Here is a 12,013-nt window from a genome sequence, read left to right as displayed (position 1 = left end):
CAAAAGCACACCCCCTGCCACAAATTTTGTCAGTCTTTACGGTGCTACTGGACTCTTGCTTTCCCCCCCTGCTACTACAGACAGACTAACATGGCTACCCATCTTGATTTATTTCCATGGAGAAAATATGGAACATCTTTGAAAAATACTAAGTGTAGTAAATAAAATGAGACCACGGATTATTTTGTGTTTGTTCCAACAAGTGTGGTGTAGTAGTTAGAGTGGTACCCTAGGATCTAGGAGACCATGCGCCCGCCCATGTCCCCTTGCGGAAAAGGTGTTTTCCCCCCCAAGTCTCCGTGAATGCGCACACGCACCCAACGGAGCATGCGCATTCGTCATGTACACAAAAAAAGAAAACTAGTTTGCCGCACCGTGCACTTCTTCGTTGCGCGCAGGCGTATCCTGTGATCGGCACCTCTCCCTACCCACAGAACCTCCACGGACCCTCCACAGAACCTCCACAGGAGGTCTGATCTCTTAACCGCGCGTTAGTTTGCCCCGGGGCAAACAGCCACGCTTCCCCCCCCGCGCAGTTTCCTGCCTGTGTGACCAGAGCCTAAGTGTAGTAAATAAAATGAGACCATGGATTATTTTGCGTTTGTTCCAGCTAGTGTGGTGTAGTGGTTAGAGTGGTACCCTAGGAGACCATGATTCAAATCCCCCACTTTGCCATGGAAGCTTGCTGGGTGACCTTGGGCCAGTCACACACTCTCAGCTTAACTTACCTCACAGGATGGTTGAGAGGATAAAATGAGGGAAGGGGAACCACGTATGCTCTTCTAAGCTGCTTGGAGACAAAAACTTTCTAGACAGATAGATACATGGCTTGATTATTACACAGCACTCATTGGTTAACAAAAAAACCCCTAATCAACATGAGTTCTGCTATAGCTTTTTAGCTATCTGTAAAGATCACATCCTACTGGGATATTACCCTTTATTTCTGCAAGACTCACAAATGACAATTACACAAGAATATTATTGCTCAGGAGATGTTCCTGGTGGATTGGTCTCAAGGGTATAACCTGAAGATCTTTCTTTGCAGTCAAAGCAAAGAGCCTTGGCATAAACACAAGCAAACTAATCTGTGTGCTTTTTCAGAGCCATTTTTCTGTGAAGAAAGGAGCAGCGGCCTTAGGAATTGGTACTGACAGTGTGGTTTTGATCAGATGTGATGAAAGGTAAGTCCCTTTGAAACACCAGCCATTGAGACCACCATTTATGAAAGGCATAGGAAAGAAATGCTTTGAAGCCATTCACCAGATAGCACAGCATTGTCCTACTTGGCCTGGCTAAAGATCAGGCACATGGAGTAGAACCAAGCTAGAAGTGAAGTTGAGAGATCTATTGGTGGATCTCCCACAGATTTTCGAGGGTTAATCATAGCCATGAGAGGAGGGGGGCAACCCACATCAGGACCCCTTGTGGGTAAATACCAGCTTTATGGAGGAGGGTTGACAACAGGAAAATAGCATGGGGAAAAGATTCAGTCCAATGCCTGATGTCCTACACTTCTGAGGAGCTGAGGTTGTTATGGGGGGGGGGAATCAAGCATTCTGGGAAGATGTATGAAGAAAGGTTAAAGCACTTGGGGCTCTTTAGCTTGGAGAAATGATGGCTGAGGGGTGACATGATCAAAGTTTATAAGATTATGCATGGGATAGAGCAGGTAGAGAAAGAAGTACTTTTCTCCCTTTCTCATATTACAAGAAGTTGTGGGCACTCAATGGAATTGCTGAGCAGTCGGGTTAGAACAGATAAAAGGAAGTACTTCTTCACCCAAAGAGTGATCAACACATGGAATTCACTGCCACAGAAGGTGGTGGCGGCTACAAGCACGGATGGCTTCAAGGGGGAGTTAGATAAACTTATGGAGCAGAGGTCCATCAGTGGCTATTAGCCGCAGGGTATAGATAGGAACTCTGGGGCAAGTGATGCTCTGTCTTCTTGGTGGCAACAGTGGGAGGGCTTCTAGTGTCCTGGCCCCACTGGTGGACCTCCTGTTGGCACCTGGTATTTTTGGCCACTGTGTGACAAGAGTGTTGGACTGGATGGGCCGTTGGCCTGATCCAACATTGGTTTCTCTTATGTTCTTGTGTTCATTTGTTCACAAAACTTCCCAGCCATATGTAAAGTAGGGTGTGGAGAAGTCTGTTTTGAATTAAAAGAGGAGCTGAGGAAGGGGAGTGAAACACAGCCCTTCTCCCCACTTTACCTCATTGTGCCTCTCATCTCTTGAAGTGTTTTTATTTCAGCCTGGCTCACTATTCTTATCAGAGCCAGGCTGGGAGAAAAATAAGCAACAGATTACCACAAGGGAAGGGTATTGCTCTGCCTGTGTCCCAGTAAGACTACCCACTCCCTGCTTTACACCTGAATGGGTATACGGATGCATAAAGGCACCTGGTTCTTCCCATTGCATTTACTTTTGAGTCTAAGCCTCACACAAAAAAATACTGTGAGGGAGCCATGAATGGATTTCCTGACATCATCCCATCCCATGTTTGATCCCGGGGCTGAAACAGAAATGAACTTCTGAGAGAGTCTGTCATAGTCTGATGTTGCCTGTGATGTTTCTATATGTCAGAAGCCTTGTATGGGAAGCTAGTCATTCAGGTTTCTAGCATAGTCTCTCTCTGATGGAATACTTTCCTGCCTTTTTTCAATGGTGTGCATTGAATAATGCAGTTTCTCCAACTGAATGCTGAAGGGAGACAGTCCACGGAGGACTGTGCCATGCACTTCTTATTTATTAATTAATACCCCAGGGGTCATTTCATAGAAAAAGAGGTGCAAGAGCTCATTAGCATAGCTTATTAGCATAACTTATTTGCATATATCACACCCCCTGACATCACCGGTAGTGTGTCAGAAGGCAACACCCACTGCTCAGGCTCCACTGAACTGTTTTGGATTGCTAGCTATGAGGGCCCCCCGCAGATCTGTCCTCGCAGAGGAGGGAGAACTTGTACCTGAATACCTCACTTTCCCCCCTTCAACGGGGATCCAAAGTGGCATACCAAGCCTTCTCTTCGCCATTTTATCCTTACAACAACCCTGAATATTTAGCTCAGTTCTCACAGAGGTCATTTTCAGCAAAGTACACTTTCTTGTTGAAGCAACCTCTGGTGGACCAGGCTGTATACAGCACAGCAGCCTGCCAGGATCTTGATAAATCTCTGGGCTTTGCATCCCCATTGAGAGTATATCAAGCAACTTGGGGACAACAGTCCAGGGGTCTGTGAGTTGAAGAGGTCTGCTTTACAATGAAACACTGCTATCCTAAGCACAGTTTCTAAACCCATCGACGTTCTAAACCCATTGACTTCATTGGTCTTTAAAGGGTGTAACTCAATTGCCCTGTCAAGGATTTATGGTTGGTGGAGGACTGAAGGAATTTACAAACTATTGATGACATTGCATCTGGCTTATGGTGACCCCTGTAGGATTTTCAAGGCAAGAGATGAACAGAGGTAGGTTGCCATAGCAATCCCAGACTTCCTGGGGGGGGGGGGTCTTCCATTCAAGTGCTAACCAGGGCCAACCCTGCTTAGCTTCCAAAACCTGATGAGATCTAGCTAGCCTGGACCACCCAGGTTAAGTCTCACAATCTATTATTATCCATTAAGTCCTTTGATTTTTCCTGTTTCCATTACAGGTAAAATCAGATTAGCATCAATGAGAACAAAATTGGCCTTCAAGCATAATCAACCTAATTCGAATTTAGTCAAAAAAGGGAAACAGTGGCCCCGGTCAAACGGAAGGTTTTGGGCTGGGAGAGGGACGGATCGGGGACGCAGCAAACGGGCGCGATCTCACCGCAACATCTGGGAAGCGGCACGCACCCGTCCCCGATCTGTCCCTAACCCCGGAAAACCCGCTGCAAAAAAGAACCTCCTACAGAGGAGGACTTACCTGCAGCACCACAGCAAGTGCAGCCGTGGGATCGCTGCCGCGCCCGTTTTTGCGTATCAATCCCGGCTTCCCGCTCAACTGTGCATGCGCACACATGCACAGTTCGACTGCCGCGCTCTTCTTTCTGTGGCTTCCCCTCAGCATCTGATCATGCCGGGCAGGAAGTGCGCGGCGGCTCAGGGGATCTATGTGATCCCGCCGCCACGTGTCTCTTTTGGTGCGGCTTTAAAAAGCCGCACTTTGCCCGTCCTCCCCCCCCCCTGTGTGGCAGGGACCAGTGTAGCATGAACTACACTGCTTTACAAATAGCTAGTTAAGTCTGTTTTTGAGAGTCTGTTGTGAACGGGATTTGCTGTAGAACAGTGTCCTCTTTGGGTTGGGTCCTGAAAGGACTGCCTGGGTGAGCTGAAGACACTCTCTGACGAGACAGATCTAATCTTAAACACACACTCCTCGGAGTAAATGAATAAAATGGGGGCTGACTTCAGAGTAGGCCTGGTCAGGATTACTCCCCTACTGTGCCACCTGATCTTCCTTCCCTTCTAGGTGCAGCCTCCCCCGCCCCCAACACTATTCTCATGAGTCTCCTGACCTTTAGGAGCATCCATGGGGGGAGGAGGGGCCACAAGGGGAGGTGGGAAAACGTATTTATGACTCACAGGATCCAGTCCCTTGATGTGGTCTGTGAAAATGAAAAGGACCAATATCTAATCCAGACCCCTGATGTTTTGCTTCTTTGTTCCAGAGGGAAAATGATTCCATCTGATCTTGAAAGGAGAATTGTGGAGGTAAAGCAAAAGGCAAGTGGATTCATATGTTAAAGAAATGAGCCAAGCTGGATACAAGACTCAATATCTTTAAATTAAAATTCTGATTTTAAAAATGAAATTGTATAAAAATATCCTTTTTTAAAAAAATCAAGGTTTCTTACAGGTTAATCTGAGTTTAATATCAACAAAAAATATTCCTTATGTGTAGGCTTTAAAACTTAATCATGACGAACTATGTAACAGAGTCAGAGATTGTTTTAAATGTAAAACGCCTGTGGACCAAAGGTGACCAACGGCTTACCTGGTTCAATAAAGGATTTGTTCAGTTACAATCCCAAATCATTTTTTAATTCATACAGTAACCAGTGAATTTTTATACTTGCTGGGAAATATGTTTACTTCAATACTTGCCATATCTTATCTTAATTAATCCAGCAGGCAAGTAGTAAAAACTTTTAAATTTTTTTTAAAAAATGGCTATCATAGCATAGCATTTTGCATAAACAAGCTTTTGTTCATAGATTTTTGATGGGTTAGGCAAGTCTCCTGAAAGAACCTGGTGAAACTTCAGAAAATGGACATATTTTATGAGACTAATCATTTCTATATGAAAAGAGGACAATATATTGCTTCTGTGCTCTTCCAAAAGGATAAAGCTCAGATTTCCCCAAACTCAGGGAACCATACCGTAACTGAACTGTTCTGATGGAGCTCCTCAGCCTTAGACAGATCAGATCTTTGCAATCTCTGAAATAACTTTTACTTCATTTCCCTCCTTTCCTTAGGTTTGCCAGCCCAGCACAGGGGGGAGGACATATAGGGCTGTCAGGTCTGGGTTGGGATATTCCTAGAGATTTGGGGGCAGAGCCTGTTGAAGGCAGGGTTTGGGGAAGGGGGGGACCTCAGTGGGGTATAATGCCATATCCACCCTCCAAAGCAGCTATTTTCTCCAAGGGAACTGATCTCTGTAATCTGGAGAACCGTTGTAAATCCAGGAGATCTCTAGGTCCCATCTGGAGGTTGGCAGCCCTGCCTTTCTCCCCAATGGTGACCCCCCCCAAGTGGTTTACATCATTCTCCTCTCCTCCATTTTATCTTCACGACAACCCTGTGTGGTAGGTGAGGCCAAGAGTGTGTGACGGGCTTCAGGTTTCTATGGCAGAGTGAGGATCTGAACCTGGGTCTCCCAGACTGGGAGAAACGGATGGAATAAAAATGAGTATAACAATTAGGTAAGATTCATGTTAGGGTCCCCTTATTTTTCACACTAGACCATCACTAACAGGTCAGCCAGCAAGGTTCCATGACGATTTGAGCCTGGATCTCCCCGATCCTAGTCTGACGCTCTAACCATTAGACGACACTGGCTCTCAAGTGGACAAGGCTTGGAAAAGCCAGCTCATCCAACAAGATAGAATTCAGCCTCTGGGGAGGGGCTGTGGCTCACTGGCAAAGCATCTGTTTGGCATGCAGAAGGTCCCAGGTTCAATCCCTGGCATCTCCAGTTAAAAGGATCAGGCAGCAGGTGACGGGGAAGACCGCTACCTGAGGTCCTAGAGAGCCACTGCCAGTCTGAGTAGACAATCCTGACTTTGATGGACCCAGGGTCTGATTCAGTGTAAGGCAGCTTCCTTCACATAAAGGAAACCAGTTTTCCTTTATATCTATCTCTTTCCTTTATATCTATCTCTTATACCTTCCCCTGTCTTTTCTCTAAGAGGTTCAGGGCAATGCATGTAGTTCTCTCCTCCCCCTTGTATCCTCACAACCACCCTGGGAAACAGGTTAGAAAATGACTGGCCCAGGCTTACTTGCTGAGATACATGACTGAATGCAGGCCTGTAGCTATGGTGGGGGCTTTGGAGGGCTCTGCCCCCTTTCTTAAAGGCACAGCCTCACAAGAATTTCTCCTGTAAATGCTTTTCTCAATCATTAAAAAAAATTTTTTTTAAGGTGTGCACTCGTTTTAGCAGAGTGGGGTGCTCTAGTTGACTAATTCCCACACTGAGCAAGGGGGTTGGAGTAGGTGACCTCTAGGATCCCTTCTATCTCTGTGACAAGAAACTGGTCTCCTTTAAGTGTTAGCTTTCTAGACTATAGAAGTCATCACCCCCACCTGCTGGCTTGTTATCAGAATTGTTGCTTACGCTGGCAGAAGTGACTAACTTGCAGCAGCTGAGAACTGTCATCTAAAGTGGTTGACAACTTGCAATTTAGGGATCTATCCTGGTAACTATTGGCTAAATGGCTTTTCTTTCTGCCTACCAGAAAAACATTTGCCTCACAAGCCACAAAATCTTGGCTACAGGCCTGACCGAATAGGGGTTCAAGGCCAGGTTTGGGCACAGGTCACATGTTATGACGTCCTTACAGCCAGAAATGTCCTGGGAATTCTCCACTGGGAACTCAATGCTCAAATGTGCATGGGCCTAATTCAGATCAGGCCCATAGTGCTCCAGGAGCAGGCACTTAAGTCTCCTTAAGACTGCTCAGCTTACTGGGGAAACTTATGCGCAGCCATCAGTACTAGAGTTGTCAGCTCTGGTTTGGGAACTATCTGGAGGTCAGGGGCAGTGCCTGGGGATGGCAGTGTTTAGGGAATGGAGGAAGCTCTGTGGAGATGTGATGTAGGGTTGCCAAGTCCATCTTCCACCTCCAGTGGGGGACTTTGGGGGCGTTCCTGGAGGGGGCGGGGCATCCCCCACGTGATGACATCATGTTGGGGACGTCCGCCCCCACCCCCACCCGTGCGCCAGTTCTCCAGAAACGCCAGTTCCCTGCACTTAAAGGAGCCGGCGTTTCCCTTTTAAATGCAGGAGCCGGCATTTCCCTGCAAGCTTGCAGAGATCAGGCTTGGGAGGAAACATGAGTTCCACACACTTAAAGGGAGAGAGATGGGTGGCTGTGGGTGTTGGGGGTGGGGCTTCCCCTGCCGGCCATCTGGCCGGCGGCGGGTAGAACCACCCCAAAAACGGGGGACCCCTGGCAAACTGGGGGGTTTGGCAACCCTAATGTGATGTCACTCCAGGGCTTCAATTTCTAATAGACACTATGGTAGGCCACAAAGTCTGCCCTCCAAAGTTGCCTTTTCCTCCAGGGGAACTGATCTCTGTAGTCTGGAAATAAGGTATAATTCCAGCAGAAATCCAGGTTCCACCTGGAGGTTGGTAACTCTAATCAGTATGTTTTCCTGGTGGGGCAAATAGTGGCTTTCTGGGGCCGTTTCTAGCCAGGACCACAGACAGGAGGGAAAGTGTTAGACCCCTTTCCCCTCTAGAACCCTACGCTACCCTGGCTCTTCTCCTATGCAGGGCAGAGTCTCTGACAGTCACCAATTAAGAATTTGCATCCTCGAGCAAAGTATTAGGAGCTTTATCTCCAGATGAAGGATTCGGGCAACCTCTTCACTGCCATTCTGAGGAAATCTAGGCTGACGGGGAAGGAAACAATATATGTACAGCGTTATCTCTAAAGATTTGTGGTCCAACTGCAAGCTGGCTTTAAATTAATTGGCATTTCAGGATGGCAAATATTTTTGTTGGGAGTCCACAAATGAAGCAGAGTGTATTTGAAGTGCTATAAACCTCCCATGGGAGGACTGTTTATAGAAGTCATTGATACAGGGCCTCCATTTTAAATCTGAGCCGTCTGGCTTCAGCAGAGTGAGTCTCGCACCGCCATCTGATTGCGGCCAGCAGAGTAACTTTAGACAGTGTGGGTTACTCTTTCAACAGAGTTCAGAACTGAAAAACAAACATGGACCTTTCCAGATGGTCATTTTATTCTGTTTCAGGAAAAGCCTAATGTAAGGAAAACAGTGGTATGTTTTCACTGCTCTGACAGTTTGCTGCCACCTACAGGGAAAGTCTGCAATAACATTAGCAAATAAATGGCTAAAGAGTGTCATGGTTCAGACCTAATGCGAAACCATGGTTTGTTTCTTTAAATCAGGGGTCATTTTGTAGAAAAAGAGGGGCAGGAGCTCATTAGCATAACGTCATAGCATAACTTATGTGCATACCTTAATTGCATATGCCACACCCCCTGACATCACTGGAAGTGTGTCAGAAGGCAACACCCACCGCTCAGGCTCCACTGGACTGTTTTGGATTGCTAGCTATTGGAGGGGGGGGAAACGTGCAGATCTGTCCTCGCAGAGGAGGGAGAGCTTGTACCTGAATAAAACTTGGTCTTAAAAGTGCCACTGGACTGTTTGGGGGCGGAGGAGAACTCTGCAACTTACCTGGCTGCTTCTTGCTCTGACTGAGGGCTGCTGGGAGCAGGGGGTGGAGCTTGTTACATGTGCCCACCCCCTGGGCTCTTTACTGCTGGAGCTCCGCTCCTGTGTGCTCCTGCAGGAAATGACCCCTGTTTTAAATGATGGTGTGTTTGTGAAACCAGGATTTGACTCTTGGACAACCACTCCAGTCCAGGGTTGTCTAAAAAATGCTGGTTTCATAGCTTCCATTCTTTCCCCAGCAGAGACCCAGCTGCTGTCCTTGCCTGCCTTGCAGAGAGGGCAACACCAGGGAATAAGCAAGGATTCAACCAGAATGTCTGCATTTGTACATCAGGTGAAACCGTGGTTAATACATCATCTTCAAACCATGGTTTCTGCTCCTTGTTTGAAGTTCCATAATGAACCATAGTTAGGGGAGTGGCTCACAAACAACAACAACAACCTTCATCATCATTATCATCGTATGGCAGTGTGTGTGGTATAGCCTGGAGACCCTAAGAATGTCTGGCAGCCAGAAGTTATAGCTCTTTTAGCATTATGCACCACTTTTTTTAAGGCAAGAGATGTTTCAGAGATAGTTTGTCATTGCCTGCCTCTGCATCGTGCCCCTGGTATTCCTTGGAGGTCGCCCATCCAAATACTACCCAGTGCCGGCCGGCCCTGCTTAGCTTCTGAGATCTGACAGGATCGGGCTAGTCTGGGCTATCCAGGTCAGGGAGTGGCTCACATTTGAACAATCACACACACACACACAAATTGGTTTAGTTAAGTCATGGATTTGCAGGATGCCTGAACCAAGCCAAAATATAAATGGGGCTAATAGTGACTTCTGTTTGCTTAGTGTGTAGTTGCTCCCTCTTCCTCATAATGTGTACCTTAATACAATACATGATGTGATGGCTGTGTGTGCAGTAGAATTTTATCCTGCACTTTGTCCAAGGAATTCAGGGTGGCATAAGTGGCTCCCCCCCCCTTTAATCTTCACAAGAATCCTGGGAGGAAGATGAGGCCAGGAGAATGAGTGGCCCAAGGTCATCCTGTCATTGCCACACGGGGATTTGAACCTGGGTCTCCCAAGCCCTAGCCTAACACTTTAACCTCTACATCACTCTGGCGAAGTCATCACACCATGCCTCTCCCCACCCTTGCCTGACAACATGAAACGGGCAGAGGTCTGGAAAAACATTTCGCCATGACATTACACATTGTATGCTATTGGAATAGCAATTACGAGGGAGAGAAAACAAAGGGATAAAAGGGGATTGCTGCACTAAACTGTAGTTAGGGAGCTATGGTGGCTCAAGTGGTTAAGACGCTGAACTGCAGCCTGTGGAAGGTCGGTAGTTCAGCAGTTCAAGACCCGGGTGCCGCAAGACAGAGTGAGCTCCCGTCTCTAGTTCCAGCTCCTGCCAACCTAGCAGTTCAAAAGCAAGAAATTACAAGTAGATAAATAGGTACCACTTCGGTGGGAAGGTAACAGCATTCCATGCGCCTTGGTGTTTAGTCATGCCAGCCACATGACCACGGAAATGTCTTCGGACAGCGCTGGCTCTTCGGCTTTGAAACGGAGATGAGCACCGCAACCCTAGAGTCAGATTCGACTGGCTTTCGAGCAAGGGAACCTTTACCTTTACCTTTAAACTGTAGTTGGCTGTATAAATCAGGTGTGTTACTTGTGCAATGGTTAACAGAATGTCACATACTAACTCTATGAAATGTCCGCTAATGTAGATGCTTTCTGTTCTTTCCTCTGCAACATTCTCTCCTGGTTCTTCCCCCTTCCCCCCCGTAGGGATTTGTTCCATTCCTTGTAAGTGCCACAGCAGGGACCACCGTATATGGGGCATTTGATCCACTCATAGCCATTGCGGACATCTGCAAGAAGTACAAGATCTGGCTGCATGTCGATGTGAGTACTGGATTACTGTCTTTAGGGACTGAGTTTACAGACACTGGACCCAATAGAAAGCCAGTATGGCCAAACCCATGCTCCTCTGTGTGGAAATTAGCTGTCTAGCAGAGTGTCTGCAGGATCCTGAGAACTTCAGCTTCTGGAAGTCACAAGAAAGCCATAAAGGTGATGGCAACCCCATGTCGTTTGTCCACGGCATCTGGAATTCCAAAGTATACATGGAGGTTCTGTTTTACATCCCAGTGTTAAGAGTTATTAGTAGACCATGAATTCATTTTAAAGCTATTGACGTTGGTGGCCATGTGAATTTCATGAAGGTATCATTGGATAACTTTCACTGCCATCCAGGTGTTGGTCTTTGGTCTTCATATCCTTGGCTGCTTCCCAAGCCACACAAAGAACTGACTCAAGCATTTGGAAATCAACCCTAGAAACCAACACAAGTGAACACAATTAATGGTTACGATCTTCTTTTGCAGGGAGCATGGGGTGGCGGGTTGCTGATGTCAAGGAAACACAAATGGAAATTAAATGGTATTGAAAGGTAAAGTTCTAAGAAGCATTATTATTATACTGTGTGCATATTGCAGCGTCGGGCACTGATTGCCTACGAATTAAAGTCACTTGAAGTGCTCTTGTCAAATGTAGCAGCATTATTAACTATGGGTTGGGTCCAAGGGGCTGATTGGACAAGTGGAAGGCACTTATGGTCACAGAAGGCAGGTTCTGATTTCCACTGATGCTTCCTCTGGCTGCAGGCTCCGCGGCCCTGTACCACACACACCCTGCCATTCCCTTAAGCCTCAGGAGCAGGTGTGTGGGGGGGGGAGGGAAAACCTGTCCCATAAGCAGAATTCTTCTTGATGTTTGGATGATCCAACTCTATTTTTGAAGTTCTGGTTGCTACTGAAATAATGGATGTATCTCTGGACAGCAGAAACAATCTGACATAATACCTGTTATTTGACACGTGACATTTTTTTTAAATAGCATGCCTTCCCTGCAGTTACCATGGACTTGTGAATTGCACAGGATATGCTGATTCTACCCCCATTTCTTTCAGCCATGTGGACAGGCATGTTTTAATGTGTACTAATGTATGAATTCTGAAGGCCAGAACTGCTACAACTGCATGGCTATTGCTCCCAAATCAGACCTTTCTGGACATGCTCT

General features: G+C 46.7%; 1 protein-coding gene across 1 annotated transcript in view; it reads left to right on the top strand.

Moving 5' to 3' along the window:
- Positions 1-12,013, top strand: part of GAD2 (glutamate decarboxylase 2) — a 53,209-nt gene that overhangs the window by 22,839 nt on the left and 18,357 nt on the right. Inside the window, exons 8-11 of the mRNA XM_015414294.1 lie at positions 1,105-1,184; positions 4,664-4,718; positions 10,721-10,837; positions 11,320-11,384. Coding sequence (XP_015269780.1) covers positions 1,105-1,184; positions 4,664-4,718; positions 10,721-10,837; positions 11,320-11,384 — 317 coding nt within the window. The remainder of the gene's footprint in view (positions 1-1,104; positions 1,185-4,663; positions 4,719-10,720; positions 10,838-11,319; positions 11,385-12,013) is intronic.

This window comes from Gekko japonicus, unplaced genomic scaffold (genome assembly GCF_001447785.1).
Source record: "Gekko japonicus isolate JY-2015 unplaced genomic scaffold, Gekko_japonicus_V1.1 scaffold80, whole genome shotgun sequence".
In the NCBI taxonomy this organism is placed as follows: domain Eukaryota; kingdom Metazoa; phylum Chordata; class Lepidosauria; order Squamata; family Gekkonidae; genus Gekko; species Gekko japonicus.
This window is presented reverse-complemented; position numbering and strand designations above follow the sequence as displayed.